General features: G+C 41.9%; 1 protein-coding gene across 8 annotated transcripts in view; it reads left to right on the plus strand.

Moving 5' to 3' along the window:
* The first annotated feature begins 674 nt into the window (after positions 1-674).
* Positions 675-24,283, plus strand: part of dicer1 (dicer 1, ribonuclease type III) — a 32,800-nt gene continuing 9,191 nt past the window's right edge. Inside the window, exons 1-25 of one of the 8 annotated variants that reach the window (XM_023152594.3) lie at positions 883-1,108; positions 1,181-1,314; positions 3,564-3,668; positions 3,815-4,016; positions 5,283-5,445; positions 5,560-5,690; positions 6,464-6,598; positions 6,703-6,863; positions 11,801-11,969; positions 13,477-13,949; positions 14,504-14,636; positions 15,121-15,363; positions 15,448-15,602; positions 16,096-16,228; positions 16,332-16,407; positions 16,489-16,628; positions 17,490-17,669; positions 17,779-17,992; positions 18,082-18,235; positions 18,347-18,529; positions 18,977-19,082; positions 19,663-19,838; positions 20,284-21,043; positions 21,362-21,514; positions 23,100-23,735. In XM_023152594.3, coding sequence (XP_023008362.2) covers positions 3,903-4,016; positions 5,283-5,445; positions 5,560-5,690; positions 6,464-6,598; positions 6,703-6,863; positions 11,801-11,969; positions 13,477-13,949; positions 14,504-14,636; positions 15,121-15,363; positions 15,448-15,602; positions 16,096-16,228; positions 16,332-16,407; positions 16,489-16,628; positions 17,490-17,669; positions 17,779-17,992; positions 18,082-18,235; positions 18,347-18,529; positions 18,977-19,082; positions 19,663-19,838; positions 20,284-21,043; positions 21,362-21,514; positions 23,100-23,735 — 4,788 coding nt within the window. In that variant the 5' untranslated portion in view covers positions 883-1,108; positions 1,181-1,314; positions 3,564-3,668; positions 3,815-3,902. Of the gene's footprint in view, positions 851-881; positions 1,109-1,180; positions 1,315-3,563; positions 3,669-3,814; positions 4,017-5,282; positions 5,446-5,559; positions 5,691-6,463; positions 6,599-6,702; positions 6,864-11,800; positions 11,970-13,476; positions 13,950-14,503; positions 14,637-15,120; positions 15,364-15,447; positions 15,603-16,095; positions 16,229-16,331; positions 16,408-16,488; positions 16,629-17,489; positions 17,670-17,778; positions 17,993-18,081; positions 18,236-18,346; positions 18,530-18,976; positions 19,083-19,662; positions 19,839-20,283; positions 21,044-21,361; positions 21,515-23,099; positions 23,736-24,283 lie in introns of those variants that run through there. The other 7 variants (XM_012922728.5, XM_012922727.5, XM_012922730.5 and 4 more) reach the window with 7 other exon arrangements.

The raw sequence follows: 24,283 nt of genomic DNA on the forward strand, positions 1-24,283 counted from the left end.
ATCAGAGGTCGGCAACCTGCGGCTCTTTAGTCCTTATAGTGCGGCTCCTCGTTGTTTGGTAAAATAAATTAGAAGTATTTAGCTGAAGTGTATTTTGTTTATGTTACAAGTCCCATTGTAAACGTATCACGGCAGACCCGACGATGTTTACATGAACACGCTTTACAGCATCTCTTTATTGACCACTAACGTTGCAACCGACAACACAGCACGTTCGCTTTGTTTGGCCTACTAACATGGCGACTCGACCAAACAACCTGGTCACGCCCCCTCTCGTGACATCGCGCTCCAAAACCCTATATGTCCCTTCCCATTGCTTTTCTTAATTTTGATATTACTATCACTGTTTTCACAAAAAACCCAGAACAAACAAACAAACAGCAAATCCTCAATGATAGATTTTTTTAATGTTACTTTTATTTAACATCCATTGGTATGGCTCAGAAGCAGAGAAGTTATGGTACTTTTCACCCACTGAAAACATTTGTTAAGATGTGAAAGCAACAGTTTGATGCTATATCAGGTAAGAATCGAGAACACAGCATTTGGTGACGTTTGCTGTCAGGGTTTTGTTAAAAGAAACCAGTAGCCAGGCTTCTGCTTGTCTGAATGCTGTCATTGCATCCTGTTTTCACTTACATTTCACACAGACCTATTTCAGAATCAGAATCAGAATCAGAATACTTTATTCATCCCGAGGGAAATTAGGGGTTACAGCAGGCAGCACGCTAATGGCGCATGCGCACTCACAAAGGAACCTTCTGACCAACTTTACACAAACATCACATTGGGCAGACATGTCAGAAGGTAGGCTGATAGGAAAAAAAACAACGAAAATACACTACATGAGGTAAGAGGAGGAGAAAAAAAACTCCACTCAGACTGAGCTCCTAGTGGGAGAACAATTTATTTATAGTCTAAATAGTAGTAACGATTAATCCAACAGCAGAATGAAATATTAATAACCTGTAAACTGGGCAGCGTCAGGTTCAGTGTCACAGGTGTTCAGTGTTGCTTTGGTCTAGTTAAATCCGTTAGTGGTTTCCTGTCTGAGATGGTCGGAGGGGGACCTCCACACTTCGTGCTCGGTACGGGGACTGCTATTCTGGTTCGTGTTAGTAGACTGGTGCGCCACTCTTTGACTAGCGGTTGCGTAGCTTACGTGAATGTTTTGTCGTAGCAGAGGCCCAGGTAAAAGGAAGTGGTCCCCCGTGGACGAGTAGCTACCAAATCGGGACGAGAGTAAATGGCACTTAAAATATTCAACGAATGAGTTTAAGCTAATCGAGGTGATAATCAGAAAAGCATCCAGTGGTGAGTTTATAGTCGAGTTGCTTGTTTCTTCTTTGTAAAATACTGCTGTGGTGTTTGGCCTCGCTAGCTGTTAGCTAGCTGGCTGACATGATGATGGTGCATGGTGGCCGCAGTAACCGTACAGATGTTGCACTACATTTAACGCTGTAAATTTCAAGTGAAGCCATGGGTCAGATTCGCCTGTAGCTCAGGGACAATGCGAGGAAAAACACACAGCCAGGCCATTTACCGCCGCAATACACAGGCCCAGTCTTTCATTTATCGTGTGCTAGGCATGCTACGTTCACTTACTGTTTTGGCCGCTGTGAAAAGGTTTTCATTGCAATTGTACAAGTCTCTGCTCAATCGGCAACGCTTTGTACAATGCTAACGGGTTCTTAGAGACGTTTGGTTCTTTACATCATAGTGTAAGGCAGCATTACGTAAATAAGTTATTTTTTGTAATATGGCACACTTAGCAGTAGCTATCGTTGTACTTTTATAGCAGTTCTCAGGCCAGGGACTTTAAAGTTCTCGTTTTCTTCTAGTACATGTTTTTAAATCACCAGTATTCAAATGTTTACTCAAACTAATTTAATGTCGAGTTCGTGTGCATCAGCTCGACTGGTTGTCTGAAGGTGTTCGGTGGAAATGTGACATTTAGCTGCTAACTAGCCATCCAACACACATTGTGCTCTTTGCCACTTGCTGACAAGTGGAGAAATGCCAGAGTTCGGCCTTGGATTTAATGTAACAATTTAACGTAATATAGAACCTGGGAAGTGGACTTCAATTTGATCAACTAATGATGAAACTGGGACAGCATGGCGGTTAGCACTGTGGCTCACAACAAGAGTCCTGGTTCAAATTCACCATCTGGCCTTACTGTGCAGAGTCTGCGTTGGCTCTCCTCCCACCATCCAAAGACTTGCAGTTAGTGGGGTTGGGTTAACTGGTGATTCTAAATTGCCCATAGCTGTGATTGGCGACATGTTCAGCCACCTCTTGCCCTAAGGCAGCTGGGATAGGCTTCAGTCCACCGCAACCCTGAAGTGGATAATCAGAAGAAAAAGATGTTTTGTGATTTACCACCACCTTTTCAACGGCAAATTATATTTTTTACTATATTCTGTTTTTTGGCTGCAAAATGAGATTGTCAAGCACGCCTAAACTGCTGCTAAAACTTCCCACAAGATAAAGTCAGTCTGCTAAATCATTTGTGACACTGGCGTTGGTCATTGACAAAGACTCATTCAGACTGATGACAACATGTTGGCAGTCTGTTCCCTTTGATAACTTAGCAATTATTTGCTTCAACAATCTCTCTCTGCGAGTGACTGCTGTCAGTCTACTTTAGAAAAAATGCCTCTTATCAGGCAACCTGTGCAATCGCCTTGCGATCAGGAGTGGTTGTGAGTGTGCCACACTCAAACTCTGGGCAACCATTTAGTCATCACAAGTTGCAGTCGGTTTCAGAACGTAAAAAAAAGTCAATACGGTTTCCAGGTACCCAGTGATATATTGTTTACATTTTTATTATTAATTTTTCATTTTTGTGTAGATGTAAGCAGGTTAACACATTAGCTTCCTCAATTTTGTGATCCAAACAGTTAGCACCATGCACCTGTGTGTTTACATCTGTGTGGCCATTTTTGAGGTGGACTTTGTCCCATGATAAGCCACACAGAGGTCCACACTTGGTTTATAAATGCTACAGAATTTGAGCTTTTCTTTCTTTCTTTCTTTCTTTCTTTCTTTCTTTCTTTCTTAACCTTTTTTTCTTTCTTTCTTTCTTTCTTAACCTTTTTTTCTTTCTTTCTTAACCTTTTTTTCTTTCTTAACCTTTTTTTTTTTTCTACCTGCATGTTGACATCTTGTATATGAAATGTTAAGGCTTCCAGTATTTGCGTTACCAGTGTGGTCTGCTTTAATTTCAAACACTTACTAGATTTGTGTATGTGAAAGACCTCACTTCAGGCCTGTTGTGTCAGGTTGTAATCTTTTAAATTGCAAGCAAATGTGAACTGCTTCATTTACAGCAAGAAATGCTTGCTGCACCAAGCTGACTGCTGGGAATGGTTATAGCTGCCAGGGCTGAACAGCCTTCAGGCAAGCGTCAGGTGGTCTGGTGACGATTTCAGGTTTAAGATGTGTTGAAAAGTAGTTGATTGATGGATCAGAATAAATGATTCTCATTTATAGATTACTTGAATCTTATTGACTGAGCTATGTTTGAAATACATGATCATAACAATGTTCTGATTTCTCAGGTCTGTTTTGAGCCAAATGTGGGGAAGCATTAGGAGCTGAAGATATATTTTATCATGAAGCCCAGATTAACATTTGTCTGCCTAGCCCATGTGTCTCTGTTATCAGTAAGTATTTATTTATTTTTGCATTTTCCAACATATACTTAGCCATTCTTAAGTCTTAAATTTAACTTGTTTATACCTTAAAACACCCTAATGTTATGTCTGTCATTTGCAGCACCCTAACAAAATCTTTTCATGTCCACTGCCAGTGAACTGTTGAAAAGAAGAGGATGACGAAATGAGATAAAGTGGACGACTGGAGGAGCCTTAGCCCCCTCACCTCCACCAGTTTGAAGCATGGCTGGCCTACAGCTTGTTACTCCTGCCACCTCACCCATGGGGCCTTTCTTTGGTCTTCCATGGCAGCAGGAGGCTATTCATGATAACATTTATACACCTAGAAAATATCAGGCAAGAAGGCTACAATTCATGAGCATTTGAGTGATCATTTATTACTGCTGATTTCCTGTGTGTCTTATTATTATGTTTGTTTTAACTGATTAGACGAAATAATAAAAAAAAAAAAGAAGGGCTCCTATGGCTCTAGTGCAGTCAACTCTATCTTTAGTCTTTACTCTGTGGTCTTCTGAGCAATGTCCGGAGCACAGGATGAGCATGGAAGGCAAACGACCACATTTGCTGTCAGGAGCAAAGCTCAGCTCTTCTGAAGATATGGAGGCAGACATCACTGATGTTGTACAAAGCACAATCCTATGAAAGTGTGCTCCAAGTATCATACATCTTTCTACCAGTAGCAAAAAAACTGAACAAGTAGCATAAGCGGCAAAGCAGGCATTCAGTGACCTTAGCAGAGGTACAGCCACAGGACTAGGACAAGTTACCGAACGGCCACTTAATTGCACAAACCTGTCAATGGAAAGCAATGAAACTAACACCTTTGTTTTGTAATTAACAAGGGAAAGTGAGGACTCAGAATTGTCATTTGAATGTGCCATATTTTGCCATATAGACTTTTTTTTTTATCTGTAAGTCTTTGCAGTTTGATGGCTTATTTAAAAAAAACAACCCTAAAACAATAAAAAAAACAAAAAAGTAACACACTTATATAGGGACATTAATGATAAAGAAAGCGTACAATATCGTAGTTTGCTTGTGTAGTCATTCCTCAGGATTTTGAGATGTGTATATTGACCTGTAATTGTCATAAGTAATCCAGTACTCTAATTTTAAAAGACATCTACTACTTTTGTAGTAGATGTCTTTCACCCTGTTTTTATACCAAGGTGTTTTTTTTGTTTTTGTTTTCTTTTGGGGGGTGGTGGGGGGTGTCCACATATGTATACCAGTTCCATGTACTGGTTATCAGTCTAACTCATAATGCTGGAGTCCTTTTCCTGAGTAATACTTGCTGATTGCTTATGGCTCAAAAAGCAGAGGAAAAAAAGGTTCAGGACTATGACATGTGAACGTTCAATTATTCCATCACACACCTTAGTATATTTTAGTGGTAGAAGTATTAACAGAATTTAAGTTATAAATAGTGCTAGATCACACTAATCAGAGTGTTCTGGATGTTGGTTTTGAATCATTTTTGATGAACTGCCCAGCCTTAGTGATCAGTGATCCCCAGTAGTTTTAAAAAGCACTGTGCTTTGTCACTGTGTCCCTAGTTCTGCTATGGGCTTGCGGTCTCTAAATGTGAAACTGCCTCCACAGGTTGAACTTCTTGAAGCAGCTCTTGAACGCAATACCATCGTCTGCTTGAATACTGGCTCAGGGAAGACCTTCATTGCAGTACTTCTAACAAAAGAGCTCTCCCACCAAATACGTGGACCTTACCAAGAAAATGCAAAGAGGACTGTTTTTCTAGTGAACACAGGTACCTGTGCCAGAAATGTCTGTGAACTTGTTGTTTATTCGGATTCAGCTGGTGTGACATTGTGCTTGATTTTTGTCTGTGTGTCATTCTGTATCTCTGCTCTGTGCTCCACAGCTGCTTCTGTAGTTCAGCAAGCAGCTGCAGTCAGGACTCACTCTGACCTCAGTGTGGGAGAGTATACAGATCTGGAGGAGACCTTAGCATGGACTGACCAACGGTGGAGTCGACAGATAATAGAAAATCAGGTGTGCTTAAGCTGATGCTAGTTGCATGCTGGGATGCTCTTACAAGTTTGTCTTCCTTTACACACAGACTTGGAGAGTAAAACAAACTGTATGAAGGGCAATACTGGTTGGATACAATAATATGTCAGATTGTTCATCTTTTTTTCACCCTTTTAACATATTTATACAAACTAATTGTTTTAGCTTCTTTCAGTGTACTCACTTTGAATGTACACAATATGAAACTGGGTCCCATTTAAACACAGATGGAAGTTAAACTTTGGTCATTGTTGTTCCTGAATGTCATCACATTCACATAATAAGCCAACAGCATCCAGTTAAGCAAATATTGTCTGATGCCAGTGTTTTTCTCAGAAACACCATTACTTTGTCATAATAAAAATAATATCTGTACTTGCATTTCTTTTTTCATACCTTTAAACACTGACTTATTGGGCATGGTAAGCCCAGCACTCTGTTTCCCTTCATGCTTCAGGGGGACTCTAAATCCTCCAGTGTACTTTGTCTGTGATTTCACTGGGGTCTGCTTGGGACAGGGTGATAATTGTGTCATTAGATCGTGAGTGCGAGGGTGATTGCAGATGTTTTTGTTTTGTTTGGTGACTGTTCAGATTTGGCTGTGGACAATTTACATTACATACATGGCACCAAATACACATCCAAGGAAGGAGAGCAGGAGAGAGAGAAAAATAGAGATGTATATCTGATAGTTAGATATCCTGTACTCACTGTTGGTAATAATCTATTCCATTGTCCTTGTCACTTTCTGTAAGGTGCTGGTCATGACTTGCCACATATTCCTTCATGTTCTGAGGAATAAAATCTTACCATTGTCGAAAATCAACTTGGTGGTGTTTGATGACTGCCACCTGGCCATCACAGACCACCCTTACTGTCAGATAATGAAGGTGAGATTGTAGTCTTTAAGGAAATGGGATTACGTTTATTGTAATAGTGGCAGAGAATCATGCAAAATCATTGTGGGTGACCTGGTTGTCCTCTGTGTGTGCAGCTGTTTGAGGGCTGCTCCTGCACTCCTCGTATCCTTGGTCTCACGGCTTCCATTCTGAATGGAAAGTGTGACCCATCAGAACTGGAGCAGAAGATTCAGAATCTGGAAAGAATCCTTAAGAGCAATGCTGAGACTGCTACTGATCTTGTGGTCCTGGACAGGTAAGCCTTATAACTGCGTGCATTTGACACTTTCCTCGGCTTAAGGCGCTCACATAGCAGGCGCTGGGGTGAGCATGAGGTTCAGCAAAAATTTGCTTCGACTAGCCACTTGCAGGTTTATACTGCTGTGTAGGACTGGGTTTTGTCACTGATTTCTAGAATCGATTCGATACCGATTCAATTCGATTTGAATCTGGGAAATTTTGAGTCAGAAATATTATAATTCAGATCAGTACATTTACATATTTTTGTATCTATTAAAAGGAAGCTGACACACGCAAGACTTTATCAAAGGTGTGAGCATCACAGCAGATGTCTTTGTGTCAAAGTAGCTGAAGATAAAACACAGAAAAACATGAAGGTGATTTTCCTGGCCTGGATTTTATAAAAATATTCTGCAGTACATCAAAAACGAAAGAAAACCATTAATCAACATATGAACGTTACCTCTGACATTACAGCGGTTTTATTAGAGACACAGCTAAGCGTATTGCATGTTGCATAATTTTAAAAAGTTTAAATTTGTTCAGTATTGAACGGCAGAAATTAGGTTTTCTTTTCGGAAGTAAGTAAAAGGGGAAAAAAAGCAGCGGCCGACAGCCTGTAAACAACAGTAGACTTGTGCGTAACAAGCAAGCGAATAATGCAGAAAACAGATTTTTAGACGGGAAACTGTTCTTGAAGTACAGAGAGAGGGCTGTGCATGAAGTGTGATTTTATCGTGGTGGAAGCAAAACAGCAAAAGTAAGAAGGAATTCATGACGATGTTTATGTGAAGCATAGTTTGGATCTTCTTTTGCTGCTGGTTCAGTCAATATTGTTTGGAGAGAGATAAAACTTACAGCTTTAGAATCAGCGTAAAAGGGCGTGAAAACAAAGCGCGGACCCGCCGAAACATCAGAATCAGCGAGCTGTCGGCTTTCAGCCCCGACCGTGTCCGTGTCCGTGCTGTCGGGTGAGAAAGGCGACATCTCACTGATTCTGATCCGCGGGTCCGCGCTTTGTGTTTACGTCTTTGTGCAGAAGTCGTGTTCCTGCTCTCATTTACCGTTTTAGCTGTTTGGTGGTTGTTGAAAATTTGTGAGGTTTCACCTGAGATTCTGCCGTTTCGGGCAAAATAAATTTATATTAAAAAATCGATTCAGGATTTTAATGAATCGATTTTCACATTATCCAAGACAGAATCTATTTTAATCGATGAATCGATTATAAAAACCCACCCCTACTGCTGCTACTGTGTGTCTGTTTTTTGTTGTTTGTTTGTTTGTGTTTTGTTTTTAAAACAAAAAATAGGGCTAGGGTTCTAATTAGGGATGGGAATCGGGTTCTCTACAAGAACTGGTTCCCAGTTGTCCAGTTGCTTGGAATTGTTAGTGCCTATCGGTTCTTGAGCTCTCACTACAATCAGCTGATTTCAGTTCACATGTGAGAGGAGGAAAATAGTGGAGTGGTCTATAACCTGAATATAGATGTTACTTTTATTTTTATTTTTATTTTGGTGAAGCCAGCTGCTGCTGAACTTCAACAGGTAACAAACTAATGAGCAGTCAGGCTGCAGCCTCCGTTTCTACCAGTTCGTGTTTCCACAGTAGAATCACTGTGACCATCACTTTGAAGTGTCTTTGTGCTGGTTTTCATCTTTGTTTTGTGTCTAAACTGAAATACTAAGAGAAAAATCACATATGTACTCATTAGGGTGTAATTAAGTAATGTACTGCATTACTTTTAAGTGTTCTGTGTAATACCTTTTTTACTTTTTCAATAATGACTCCAACACTGATCACAACAAAGATGGAAAATTTGACCACACAGCATGTAATTAATTTGCATGAATATATTGTCATTGATATGCTGCGTAGAGATGATGCTGACTCTGTGAAGCCAATGGGAATCGATAAGGAATCTAATCGATAAGCGATATCGACAATGGATTTGGAATCGCTAATTTCTTATCAATTCCCATCCCTATTTATAATAGTGTGAGAAAGTGTTTGCGCCCTTCCCGATATTTAAATAGTAGACACAAAGATAACACAAGTAAACACAAAATGCAGTTTCTAAATGAAGATGTTTATTAAGGGGGGAAAAATTCAAACCCCCACTCCTTCATTATAATGTAAATTAACTGTGGTGTATCACATCTTTGGAAAGCAGAGTTCAATTTCTCTAGCCACAGTCAGGCCTAATTACTGCCACACCTGTTCTCAATCAACAAATCACTTAAATTAGACCTGCCTGACAAAGTGGAGTAGACTAAAAGATCCTCAAAAGCCAGACATCATGCCGTGATCCAATATTTCATCAGAACAAATGAGAAACAAAGTAATTGAGATCTCTGTCTGGAAAAGGTTGTAAAAGCCATTTCTAAAGCTGTGGGACCCCATCACAAGTAATGAAAACATGGAACAGTGGTGAACCGACTAAAATTACAAGAATGCAGCAAAGACTCATCCAAGAGGTCACAAAAGACCCCACAGCAACAACCAAAGGACTGCAGGCCTCATTTGGCTCAGTTAAGGTCAGTGTTCATGACTCCAGACACCCTGGAGTCACCACCTGAGTCAATATCTGAACCCCTGTAGCTTTGTGGGGTGGCTGTAGCTCAGGTGGTAGAGCAGGTCACCTACTATCCGGGTGGTAGGTGGTTCGATTTCAGTCTGCATGCCAAATATCCTTGGGCAAGATACTAACCCCATGTTTGCCCTCCGATGGATGCATCGGAATGCGTGTGAATGTTGTTGTTGTTAATAATAATAATAGTAATAATAGTAATAACTTTATTTATAAAGCGCTTTCAAATAAAGTGCTGTACAACTAAAGGGATAAATGAAATAAAAGTGATACATAGCAATACAGGTAAGAGACACAATACAAGTTAAAAACAATAAAAATTTAAAAACTAAAAGCCATATAATTAAGACATGTAGGATAAGGTGAACAAATGTGTCTTCAACTTAGTTTTAAAAACCTCCACAGAGCATGCCTGCTGAATATCTTGAGGGAGGTTGTTCCACAGAAACGGGGCACGAAAAGAAAAAGCTCTCCAATTGTCTTTTTTCTGGCTCTAGGAACTTTTAGAAGGCCAGAGTCCTGAGATCGTAGAGCACGAGATGGAACATAAAGGTCTAAAAGGTCGGAGAGGTATGAAGGTGCCAATCCGTTTAAAGCCTTGTAGGTGAGCAGCAGGACCTTAAAATCTGCTCGAACCTGACAAGGTAGCCAATGCAGAGATCTCAGAACCGGGGTAATGTACTCAAATTTCCAGTTCTTGTTAAAATGCGAGCAGCTGCATTTTGCACCATCTGTAGACCTCTAAAACTTTTCTTTGGTAGGCCAGAAAGAAGAGCATTGCAATAATCAATGCGGGAAGACACAAATGCATGGACAAGAACCTCCGCAGTGTCGCTTGACAAAACTTGTCTGATTCTGGCAATGTTCCTCAAATGATAAAAGGCGGTCTTTGTTATCTCTTTTACATGAGATTCGAAGGAGAGCACCATGTCGAACCACACGCCCAAGTTTTTACCTTGTTCCTGCAATTTATGACACTGTCATCAATTTTCAAGATGAAATTTTGGGACAAGTGCTGAAATTTGTGTGGCCCAATGACCATCAACTCTGTCTTATCAGTATTTAGGAGCAAGAAATTATCCAATAACCAGCCCTTAATTGCAGATAAACAGCATTCTAGTTTAGAGACTTCAGCACAATTTCCAATGGTTAAAGGAACATAAAGCTGCAGGTCATCAGCGTAACAATGAAAGGTTACATTAAAAGAATGTAAAAGAACACCAAGAGGCAGCAGGTACATAGAAAACAGCAATGGTCCAAGTACGGACCCCTGAGGGACCCCATGCCTCACTGCACAGGTCTCAGAGAGATCATTTTTGAAACTAACAGTCTGAGACCTCCCAAGCAGGTAAGATCTCAGCCATGATAAAACATTTCCTGTAATTCCAATAAAATGTTCAAGCCTATCCAATAAAATGCAGTGATCCACAGTGTCAAACGCAGCACTTGGATCCAGCAGTAATAAAACTGAAGTGCGATCATTGTCTGCATTTACCAGCAGATCATTTACCACTTTGACTAAAGCTGTTTCTGTGGAGTGATTTGGTCTAAAAGCAGACTGAAATGGTTCATACAGATTGCTTGTTGACAAATGCTCAGTGAGCTGCTTAAAAACCACTTAGACAGAAAGCAGTTAGGAACAGCACAGAAAAAACTGCTGGTGTGAATGTACACGTGTGCTCAGAGTAGAAAAGCGCTAAATAGGAACGGGTGTTTTGCTGCCTCACGACCTGGAAGACTTGGTAAGTGGAACCTGCTGTCTACCAAAACACCTTGAAGGAGAATGTCCAATCATCTGTTTGTGACCTCAAGCACTTGGGTTCTGCAGCAGGACAATGATCCAAAGCACTCCAGCAAGTCCACCTCCGAATGGCTTAAGAAGAACAAAATGTAGACTTTGGAGTGGCCAGGTCAAAGTCTTGACATGAATCCGTTTGGGACGCATTGCCCTCAAAAACCCTCCAATATGGCTAAATTACAACAATTCTGCAAACATGAGTGGGTCAAAATTCCTCCAATGGCAAATGCTTGATTGCATTTGTTGCTCCTAACGGTGGCCCAACCAGTTATTAGGTTTAGGGGGCATTCAGTTTTTCACACAGGGCCATGTAAGTTTGGATTTTTTTTCTCCTTTAATGGTAAACAGCTTAATTTAGAAACTAAATTTTGTGTTTACTTGTGTTTGTTTTAATATTTAAAATTGTTTGATGATGTGAAACATTTAAATGTGACAAACGTACCAAAATATAGGAAATCAGGAAGAGGGCAAACACTTTTTCACACCATTGTATGTGACACATGTGAAACTAGACTGAAAACCAGTAATGGTGGCAGTGAAATGCTCACAATACAGGGTCTTGTTTTAGATACGCCTCTCAGCCAAGAGAAGTGGTGTTGGACTGCGGTTCCTACGTGGACAAGAGTGGCCTCTCCTCCCGTTTGCAGGCTGAACTCAATGAAGCTCTTCACTTCCTGAATGACTGCAACATATCTGTGGTCAAGGAGGACCGTGATCCCACATTCATCTCCAAACAGGTCAGAGTTCCAAAGGTTTTCTGCCTTTTAAAATTTAGTGTTTCTTCATCTCAGTTTTATTTATCCTACGGTTATTTACTTCATCATACTCTGGAGGTGGTTTCTGTGCCTCTCACTAACCGCAGAAAAGACCAGCATCGTTTTTGCAGGTTTTGTATATTTGTACACGAAGGTTGGGCGATATGTCAAAATTTTCCAACCAACAACCATCAGTCCAATAACCAGCGATAGTCACGCAGGTCAGTTTTTGATGGGTGACCAATGTAATCGTACACAGACTGATTTGCGCATTCAGAATTTGTTTTGTTTGGAGGGAATATTTTACCTTCTTTTCTTCTTTCTTTCAGGATTAATATAGTTTTTGGAATATTCATTTATTTATTTAATTGAGATGCACCAACTTGCACAGAAGACTGTACATTACGTTGGCGTTTTTTTTTTTTTTTTTTTTTAACTTTTTTTAAATTTATTTTTAACTTTTGGTTTAATTTTGTATTTGTTGTTTGGTCGAGTGTGTAAGTCAGACAAACACTGGAACGGCCTGTAAACACGGTTATAGTGGAAAAAAGAAGGCAGTTTCTCTTTGTTTCCCTCCTCACCATTGTGGGTTTTTTCTTAATTTAAATAAAATGTTTTTAATTTTTTTCTGAACGTAGGCTACTGCCTTTCTTTTTTACTGTTATGAGTTTGAGTAAATGAATTGCTGCATTTGTTTGCAGCTAGAAGAGGATGCTGTTAAAATAGTGTCATTATTTTTTTCGTTGACTGCTTCTCTTAGCTTCAACCAACATTATTAGAAAACTTACTCATGGGCAAATAAATAAATAAATAAATTGCTCTTGTAAAAACGATGGGTGAAAGCCTCAGCCTGTCGGTGATAGTCGATATATACGTCCATGCCCAACCTTACTGTACACCCATGTGTTGGACTCATCAGGCTGTTGCTTTATGCATTTTCTGATCCCTGAGCGTTAACCATCGATGTAATGCCTGAATTATTCTTCAGCACTAAATCTAAGACATAGGTGGATGTGCGCCTCCCGAGAAATGTAACTACTCATCGGGCCGATGCAGTCAGCAGCTATTATGATTTCAGCACCATTAGTGGATTCTTCGCCGCACTTTTTACCTCTCAGCCATAAAATGTTGTGGTATTGTCGTCACCATGCCAAAATTGATACCATACTAGAAGGCTGAAGGGTACAACTGCCAGTATTTTTGAATTCATCAGTGAGAGAATAATGGTCATCATCCCTGGATAAGGAATAATAATTTTATTATCAATATAAGGGAGGTTGCTGAAACAGTCATAATGTGGTATACTGGGTATACCTGAGAAGATTTTGTAATTTGCCATGCTTATTTGGGAGATTTTTACTGGTGGCTATCCAGCCATGATGATGGAAAAATGTCCCCAGAAAAGATTCTAAAATTACAAGTAGAAAGGTGAGCTGTAGAACAGCCTACTCTGTGAACTTGTTGTTTATACTGTGCCCTTCCCGTCCAGGTCCTCAATGACTGCCGGGCCGTACTGCAGGTGCTGGGGCCCTGGTGTGCAGATAAGGCAGCAGGCATCATGGTGCGCGAGCTACAGAAGTACATCAAACACGAGCAGGAGGAACTCAGCCGCAAATTTCTACTCTTCACGGACACTATTCTGCGCAAAGTGCACGCTCTCTGTGAGGAGCATTTCTCCCCCGCCTGCCTGGACCTCAAGTTTGTCACGCCAAAGGTCCTACGGCTGCTTGAGATCCTGCACGAATACAAGCCGTTTGAGCGGCAGCAGTTTGAAAGTGTGGAGTGGTACAACAACCGCAACCAGGACAACTATGTGTCCTGGAGCGACTCTGAGGATGAAGATGAGGATGAAGAGGTGGAAGCCAAAGAGAGGCCTGAAGCTAACTTTCCCTCTCCATTCACAAATATCCTGTGTGGAATCATCTTTGTGGAGAGGCGTTATACAGCTGTTGTCCTCAATCGGTAAGGACTTCAAGGAATAATTGCTTCAGCTTAGAGACTGGTGTTATTTCGTGTGTGTCAGTCAGTCAGTGCTGCAGACATCAGAAGGAAACTGGAGTAATACCAGCAGGAGAGAGCACTGACTCGTGGTTAATCTGCCTGTCATAGTCTGTAATTAGTGGACCTAAATGGATGATATCATATAAAATTCGTCTGTGTTTTTACAATTTTTCGAGGTGTTTAAAAAAAGAAGAAGTATTTTTAAAGCAGTAACAGTGAGGCAAAATAAGATACACTGGCTAGCTTAATGATCGTAGCTTTGGGATTTTAAAAAAATCCCCGGTGTTTAGAGCCATTGAGTTTACATCTTAAGGTACCAAAATACCCTTTCTGTTCTTACTTTGGTGGCTGAGTGATAGAGGCATGTGGTGAGAATGAACGCGCCCTCTAAATCGTCAGTGCAGCAGGTAGTTGGTGATAAATCATAAAAGTTTGGAAAGATGGCGTCTGTTGTTTGACTGGCTGCATGTTTTTGTCCTTGGTGAGTTATCACTGACACTCTTTCTGTTCTCCAGTCTTATCAAGGAGGCAGGGAAGCAGGACCCAGAGCTTGCTTATATAAGTAGCAACTTCATCACTGGCCACAGCATTGGCAAGAACCAGGCACGCAACAAACAAATGGAGGTGGAGTTCAGGAAGCAAGAGGAGGTAAGTGAGAGATAACTTGGGGATGTCAGCCATCACACTCTCTCCATATTAGCTTCTGAGTGGTGTGGCACTCTGTGAAAAGTCAAGTGTAACTATTTCTAAAGAGTCATTCTGACCCCACTGACCTGTGAGGACCTTGGAACAGGTCTTAAAAATGTGTTTGGAGTTATTTAATGGTTTTCTCTAATCCTGTGAGCTAGCACTTGTGGTTGTGTGCACAGTGAGCACCATGGCAACAACACTTTCTCTTTCTAGACTTTTCTGGGTCAGGTGCTTTTCGCAAATGTTGTGCACCTGGTCACCGGGTTCAGACGCTGCCACTGAATCTGATAAGATAACTACAGGAAGAAATTGTGCTGAATATAAAAGAAAACTTGGATTTTGAAAATGAACGATGGAGAGATGTGTGGATACCGTGCTAAATTCTTGGTTGTTTTGTTGTTATCACTTCCTGAACTCAGGACCCCTTTTCCTTCTCTGACAGGTTCTTCGCAAATTCCGGGCTCATGAAACTAACCTTCTGATTGCCACCAGCATCGTCGAGGAAGGCGTAGATATTCCAAAGTGTAACTTGGTGGTGCGGTTTGACTTGCCTACAGAGTACAGGTCCTACGTCCAGTCCAAAGGCCGAGCTCGGGCACCTGTCTCCAACTACATCATGCTGGCTGACACTGGGAGGACCAAAGCCTTTGAAGAAGATCTCAGTACCTACAAGGCCATAGAAAAAGTAATGTTTTCTCTTTATCTGACAAGACTGAGATGCTTAGTCTGTTGGCTTAGGGGCCAAATGACCTAATTTTCTCTCAAACAGATCTTAAGGAATAAGTGCTCCAAGTCAGTGGAGGTGAGTGAGTTTGAAGTGGAACAGGTGATGGATGATGACAACATTCTACCACCCTATGTCCTGCGGTCTGAGGATGGAGGTCCTCGAGTCACCATCAACACGGCCATCGGTCACATTAACAGGTGTGGTTTCTGATTTTCAGAATGTTTTTCTTTCCAGCTCAAATACTTTGTTATTGATCGAGACTGCCGGTTGCTCCAAACAGCCTCTTTTTGTTTGTCACTTTAAATCCATGTGAACTGCTGCCCACGGTTTCTGCTTGCATGGAGCCAACATATACATGATACTGCTGCTTCTTTTTCTCTCACTCATCATTTTACATGTCAGTATAGCTGAAGACAGTACAGGGTTCCCAATCCAGTGAAAGTGTCAGACACACAGTCCAATCGCCATCGCATCAGCACTAAGTTTGTAATAAAGAGATGAAGTGTTTGCATGTTGTCTCTGTGCCAGTGTGAGTTTCCTCGAGGTGTGTGTGTTTCATTCATGATTCCTGGGTACAAGTGGCAAAAAACAGTAAAGCACTTTGAGATGTGAGAAAGAACCAGCAGAGCTCTGTATCTATCAAAATATTGCCATAAATATTTGAAAAGGTCTTTCTGCCCTGGTGTTCAGGTATTGTGCTCGGCTGCCCAGCGACCCATTCACACACCTAGCACCAAAATGTAAAACCGTGGAGATGGGGGATGGATGTTTCCAGTCCACTCTCTACTTGCCTATAAACTCCCCTCTGCGAGTTCCTGTCAAGGTAAGGAAGGCTGTTATAGTTTTCAAAATTGCCAGTGTAAACATTTTGACGTGCTCCTTTTATATTTCTAAAGGATGATTGATATTTTGACTTGCACCTACAGGGTCCAGTGATGAATTGTGCAAGAGTGGCAGAGAAGGCAGTTGCACTAGTATGCTGTGAGAAACTCCACAAAATAGGTAAAACCACAATAACAATCTTGCAGACTAATCTTGTTATTTTTGTCTTCATTGCTTCATCTTTTGCCTCTTCCTTCTAAGGTGAACTGGATGATCACCTGATGCCCGTGGGAAAGGAGACGGTAAAATACGAGGAGGAGCTTGATCTTCACGATGAGGAGGAGACCAGTGTCCCAGGCCGGCCTGGTTCTACGAAGAGAAGGCAGTGCTACCCCAAAGCTGTACGTCATGCTCATTACAGGCAGGCATTTGATGCAGGGAGGGCACGGCTGAACCAGTTTACAGACTGTTTTTGAAGTAATTCAGCTGCAAAAATCTGAGGTGATATGGGGGGATGGGGGGGGGTCAACTGGCTGTATCCAAACTCATCACTGACTCTCTGGATTGGCAGAACCTTGCTATATCGCACCAGTAAGTAAATGTGTTGGCATATACAGCACTGTGCTCCCCTCATTTCTTTGTATTCTGCTTCCTCTAAAGTAGGCTTTAGCAGTAGTACTCCAGACTTCTTTAAAGAAAAACTGTGAAACACCTTAGATGCTGGCTGCTTTCGTACTTATCAGTCCAGTTTCAGTGCCTGACATTTTCAGAGCCAAGTTAAGCCATTTAACACTGACTTTTACATTAGCAAAGACTCATTTTTACATTGTATCTTTAAATGCTTTACTAGCAGCCTGTTGCTAAAGCACACTATTTGCTTTAGTTTAGCAAACTGTAAACTTGCCAAAATATGACATGGTGACCTTTAAAAAAGGAAGGAAACTGGACAAGTGGAGGTCAACACAAGTAGCAGGCCTAGAAAAAATAATCAGCAGGTGAACGGTATCTGAACGGTGCACTTCATCCAGTGTGGTTGGAATTATGATTGAAGGAATTACGAATGCAAGAAAAGTACAGTCATATTTTGATCCGCAGTGCACTACCATATGGAAAACATGTTACTGGTTAATGTTGAATGAGTTTTCATCCCAAACGCACTGCCAGTGCAGTAAAGGCAAACCCGGATAGAGAAACATGAGGGCTGACTCAATGAGCATACAGTACTGTGCAAAAATCTTGTGTCCCGTTTCTGCCATCTCCAGATACCGGAGTGTCTGTGTGACTGTTATGCAGTACCGGAGCAGAGCTACTACCTGTATGTGATTGGGATGGTGCTCACCACTCCCCTCCCTGATGAGCTCAATTTCCGTAGAAGAAAGCTCTACCCGCCAGAGGACACCACCAGGTGCTTCGGCATACTGACTGCCAAACCCATACCTCGAGTACGTTGCTTCGGCACATTTGAGTACCTCAGTGCTTCACAATATTCTTCAGCATTTATTCTGTAGACGTGTTATACATGTGAAAACGAGCAGCTTTGCTTTGATCCAGATTCCCCATTTCCCGGTGTACACTCGCTCTGGTGAGGTGACCATCTCCATCGAGTTGCAGAAGTCTGGCTTCACGCTCACCACTGCCCAGCTCGACCTCATCACTCGTCTCCACCAGTACATTTTCTCCCATATTCTCCGCCTGGAGAAACCTGCACTGGAGTTCATGCCCACAATGGCTGACTCTGCTTACTGTGTTCTACCTCTGAATGTTGGTGAGTGCTCAGTTCAGTTTGTAAATTCATTTCCACCTGTGTTAAAATGTTCGTTAACCATCTTTCCTTCTCTCCTTTGGCTTCTTCAGTTGGAGACTCCAACACACTAGATATGGATTTTAAGTTTATGGAAGGCATTGAGAAGTCTGAGGCCCGCACTGGCATTCCTACTACTCAGTACACAAAGCAGAACCCCTTCACCTTTAAGCTGGAGGACTACCAGGATGCTGTCATCATTCCAAGGTAGTGGAGCGGCACGTGTCTGTACTGGATTGATTTTGTGTGAACGTGTCAGCTGTATGAAGTATACGCTGAGCCAAACGACGTGATAATCGCCTCGCTGCTACTTTCCAGGTATCGCAACTTCGACCAGCCTCATCGCTTCTATGTCGCTGATGTGTACGCAGACCTGACACCACTCAGCAAGTTTCCTTCGCCAGAGTATGAGACTTTCGCTGAGTACTACAAAACAAAGTACAACCTGGACTTGTCAAACCTTAACCAGCCGCTCCTGGATGTAGACCACACCTCCTCCAGGTCAGTGGCACCAAATCTGGAGCCAGGTTCATAATTATGTGGACAAGGACAGTTTTCTCAGGCATGTGAGAAAACACAGAAAAGCACAGAAGCAGATATGCGATTCCACTTGGCTTTGCATAAATATTGTGTTGTTAGGAATTGGAGCAATTTTTATTTTTAGGAAGTACCTCCCTTCCTGAATAATAATGTTATAGCCAAGAGTGGAGTCTGTACTGGTTATTTCATGAAAGGCAATAAACAGATTAATGCAATTTCCAAGTGTGAATATGCTTACATGCTAGCTTTTATGAGAACTGTCAATATGTAATCCACAGAAGTGTGGAATAAAGGTCAGGAGGAAAAAGGCAAACCTGGGGGGGTGCTTGTTTGATACTATGCGTATATATATAAATTTAAATGTTCACTATGGTGACCAGGCTTTCCAACTCTCTTGTCCCATCGCAGACTGAACCTGTTAACCCCTCGACACCTAAACCAGAAGGGCAAAGCCCTGCCACTCAGCAGTGCAGAGAAGAGGAAGGCCAAGTGGGAGAGTTTACAGAACAAACAGGTACTCGCTGCCTCTGTTAGATTGTAGGGTGAGGAGATATCCATCAGTGTAGGAAACCTAGTATAATTTTGTGTGTAAAGGAACATGGGACATGCTCATATTTCATTTTTGTGTGTTTTTAAAGAACGTTTCTAGATATCACTTTACTGCTGGTTAGTACAGTGGTCCTGTTTCCATCCACTGGTCAGCTGGAGTCTTTCTGTGTAGAGTGGGCATGTTCTCCCTGTGTCTGTGCTCGGGGTTCCTCCCACAGTCCAGATACTGGTTCTGAATTGGCTGTGGGGTAAACGCTCGTCTCTCTGGCTCCAGCCCTACTGTGAATTTGAACTGGAAAAGAGGATGGATTGATGATGATGATGATGATTATTATTATTACTGATTTCTATAACCTATTATATCAAAGAATACTATTCTCAAAGATGCATTATTTAATATGGCATGATCATGTGTGTGGACAGGGTTGATGGTGATCTGTTAGCTTTCAGGAATTATTAGACCAGTGAGTGCCAGAGACGAAGTCTTGTTGTGAGTTGCTGTTTATTCCGACAATCCCAGTCTCATGTGCTTTGTTTGTCGTCAGATCCTGGTCCCAGAACTGTGTGCCATCCACCCTATTCCAGCCTCCCTGTGGAGAAAAGCAGTGTGTCTGCCCAGCATTCTTTACCGCCTACACTGCCTGTTGACTGCTGAGGAGCTCAGAGCTCAGACAGCTAGTGAGGCCGGAGTGGGAGTCCAGACCCTCCCCCCTGACTTCAGGTTGCTGTTACATACACAATAGAATAACAGATTTCTGCGTCACACTTTCCAAAAGATTCATACACAAACACAATTAAAACTGTTCATTGGAGTGCAAGTGTAGAAAATGGGTGACTGTTGGTTAGATTGTAAAGCCTTTTGACTTATTAGACTAGGAAAGGACTATATAAATGTTGGTGTCCTCAAAATTGCACATTTTTTCCTATTGCACAGTAAAACGAGTTGATTGCATGATAAAGTTGTTAGAATGCTGATGTGGGTGGCACATGTCAAAGTAACATCCACAAGAATGGCCAGACCAAAGTGTCCCATTGGGACTTGATGAGTTAGTGTTAATGTCTGATCTTAGTTAAGAAAACCAAATCTTCTCTTTTAGGATTTGTTGTTTGTGAACAACTTGTGTGTGTGTGCACACGCTAACATGTAGATGCTCTGTATGTGGCAGATATCCAAACCTGGACTTCGGCTGGAAAAGGTCTATTGACAGCAAAACCTTCATATCCTGCCCTGAGTCCTGCAGCGAGGAAGGTGCCAGTCACTGTAAGCACCAAGAGACTATAAGCCCTGATCCCAGTTCCCTAATGCTTCCCAGTGGTGAGCACTCTTCCATGTCTGAGCAGGAGGACTTCAAAGCTTTAGATTCTGAAGAAGCCCCCTGCACCAGGAACCTAACTAATGGCACTGCCTTCTTTGCTAGCTGTGACGATGGCAACCAAAATGAGCACCTTCCCCAATGTGACAATTGCCAATGCTCCCAGCTCAGCTTTGCTGGGCTGCAGAGCTCCAAATCAGTACAAAGCACTACCTCAGTTCTTGTGCAGCCCCCTCACACCTTGAAGAAGCCCAACTCCAGTCCTCCACAGCCTAGTGATGAATGTACATCGGGGAGGACTTCAGACCACACAAAAAAAGCTACCTCAGTCTGCAGCCGAGCAGCCACGAGTCCCAACACTCTCACAGCACCTTCTGATGTCTGTGCTCGTCCCCAGCATGGATCCCACGCAGCAAACTCACCCAAGAGCTTGGGGCCCAACCCCGGTCTCATCCTGCAGGCCCTGACCTTGTCTAATGCCAGCGACGGCTTCAACCTGGAGCGGCTGGAGATGCTCGGTGACTCTTTCCTGAAGCATGCCATCACTACATACCTGTTCTGTACCTACCCTGATGCTCACGAAGGACGTCTCAGCTACATGCGCAGCAAGAAGGTGAGACGCATGTTATTTCTCTGAACCGTGTGGCAGTAGTAAGGTACAGGCCGTGCATGTGTGTACACAGTAACAGTATATAATGGAATGCAGCCCGGCTGAAGATGTACACACTTTCATCGCTGTCTACAACAAGGCAAATGACACAAAATGACTTGGATGCATTAGCATTTGGTCTGTTGATTAGTGTCATTTGGGAACAGCTGCAAACCTGTTTAAGAACTCATCTTTGCACTGTGTCCTGGCTTGGCTGATGTCACAGTGTCCATTAAGACAAGATGACTTCATTGTGTTACTCACACTCTGCCTGATGTCCAGGTGAGCAACTGTAACCTGTACCGTCTGGGAAAGAAGAAAGGGCTTCCTAGCAGAATGGTGGTGTCCATCTTCGACCCTCCAGTTAACTGGCTGCCTCCTGGATATGTGGTCAACCAGGACAAGAGCAGCACCGACAGAATGAATTCAGAGGAGGTCAGTGGATTACTGCAGCTTTATACGCTCTGTTTTTTTCTCTTTGTTGTGTGGTAGTCGATCGGTGTGTTCGCTGAGGAGTTTCCAAAGGTTGTTTCATGTAATGACGATGACGGGCCAGTAGAGGGCAGACTTTCTCCGTGTTTTGCAACTCGTGGTGAGATTGTGTGCTTGCATGTCGAACAGGTCTGAACTCTCATCTGAACTCCTGGAGCTCAGATAATGTTTTTCATAATGAAGGTTAAAAACCAAAATCCTTCGACACACTCTTTTATACACCACTTGGGAAAAACAGCTTGAAATAAAACACAGTTAATGGTCAGATGTGAGCTAAAAAGGAACAACCTAAAACAGAAAAGACTAAAATCTTTTCCTTTTAGATAATAACCTTCAGTGAATCAAACCATATGCCCAAACATCCAGTCATTGAACATTTTAAGGAGATCTATTTTTGAAGTGATGATGATGATACATACCATAAAATTAGATGTTCACCTGACAGTTTGTTCATGGTTCGTGTGGTGCTAGCTTTCTATATACTTTTCATCCCTGGCATCCCTTTTCGTCATCCACATATGGAGGTGGGAAATTACACAATGCTGTATAGCCTTTGCTCCAGATTGTACCAATAATCTATGAAAGTCTGTTGCTAAGAGAACAGGCCAAAGACAAATTCAACTTTATGCTGAACTGAAAGTAACCTGGTGCCCCACATGATTTTAATTAGGCACATTATGTGCATCAACAGTGCTTAAAAGTGGCATAACAAACGAGATGGACTAATGCTGTGTGAATGCAGGAAATATCCAGAGTGCTGAAAACAGGCCTGCGATACTGTGTTTGTGTTGAATGATATACTGTCCCAGAAATAACTGCAGGAAAATGTAAAACAGAAATAAATTGCAATAAAACTAATGCTTAACAATAAAAAGCAGTAAAACACTGAGACAGGCTCATTTTCTAATTTAGTTCAGATAGCAGTCTCCTCTGTGTTTTTACAGAAACACTCACAAAATGGAGCAAGACACAGTCGCTGTGCACAATTAGACTTTTATTAAGAGTTTAGTTATGTTTTTTGATAATGCTTAGGACATATCGTCTGTTAATGTCAATGTGTAGTCTATATATGCATACTTCACTAAACACACATTAAACTGTAGGCTATGAATGACAGCTCACATACTTAAAGTTGCATTTTGATAAATTTTGCCTCTGGAAACCTGCTTCAGCAGACCTGATTACGTTATTGTTATTGGTTATCGATTTGATTCCTTATCAATTCTCATTGGCTCCACAGCATATCAATGAGATTACATTCATGCTAATGAGCTGTGTGCTCAAATGTTTGTGTGCGTTGGAGGCGTTTCTTCTCTTTGTTGTGTGATCAGTGTTGGAGTTATTATTTTTAAAAAGGTAACGTATTACATACATGACACAGAACAATTTTGTTAAACCTAATGCAGTACATTACTTAATTACTCCCAGGAGAAAGTAATTTGTGCTGAAGAGACTTCAGTGATTATACTATAGAAATATGAACTATTGATTTTTGGACTATATTGACTTTTTTTTTTCCCTCATGCAGGCCAAAGAGGAGCTTTTGGCTAACGGGCGATCTGGACACGAATATGATGAGGATGATGACGAGGGCGAGGATGTAGATGAAGATGGCGAGTTGATGCTGAAAGATGAGCCAAAAGATGAAGTGAACATGGAGGATGATCTTGAGTATTACAAGGAGCACATCCGCTTCATTGACAACATGTTGCTGGGATCTGGAGCATTTGGGAAGAAGATCTCGTTGAGTGGCTTCCCTCCCAATCTTACTCCAGCTTCAGGCTCCTCACCAGCTATGGAATCTCCGTATGATTGGAAGACCCCCAAGAAGCCCTCCCATCCAACCGCAGCTCATTACCCCACAGAGCAGGTGCCCAGTGGGCCCTCACCTGAGGAGTTTGACTACAGCTCGTGGGATGCAATGTGCTACCTGGACCCCAGCAAGGCCGGTGAGGAGGATGACTTTGTGGTAGGCTTTTGGAATCCATCGGAAGAGAACTGTGGCACTGAGCTCGGTAAGCAGTCCATATCCTACGACCTGCATACAGAGCAGTGCATCGCAGACAAGAGCATCGCTGACTGTGTCGAGGCTCTGCTAGGTTGCTACCTGACCAGCTGTGGAGAGAGAGCTGCACAAATGTTCCTGTGTTCACTGGGCCTCAAGGTGAGCTCGGAATGCATCGCAATGCAGAAACAAATGAACACGCACAAAAATGAATCAATTGAGAATCCTAATAAAACCACATGTCCTTTTGATGAGCATAAACATGATGTGGAATATTTCCTGCCACTGCTTCTCCCTAAGTTTTTTATTATAACATCTATAAAAGAGTTCCCCGATTTTGGAGAATGCACTTTTTCCTTTGCCTGTTTGTTCTTTCAGGCTTGTTTAGCATTTGCAGAGAACCTGAGTAGTCCAAAGTGAAAACCACAGATGAAAGTGGCTTCTTCAAATTTAGATTTCACTTTTGTAACAGTGGAAAGTGGCAAATACTTTGTTACTGTGTTATTTAATAACTATAGAAAAAACTAAACCTGGGCCTGAACTTAATACATGAATTATAATACTGATTAGGATGTACTTTACCAGCTTTCAGAACAAACTTTTTATTACTGTTCATTGTTTTGCTGTTGGCCTCAGCTTTGCAACACGCTTCACTTTTGGTCTTATATGTTCCTGACTCAGTTCAAATAAATAGTTAATTATATTTG

Source organism: Maylandia zebra, linkage group LG19 (assembly GCF_041146795.1).
Source record: "Maylandia zebra isolate NMK-2024a linkage group LG19, Mzebra_GT3a, whole genome shotgun sequence".
In the NCBI taxonomy this organism is placed as follows: domain Eukaryota; kingdom Metazoa; phylum Chordata; class Actinopteri; order Cichliformes; family Cichlidae; genus Maylandia; species Maylandia zebra.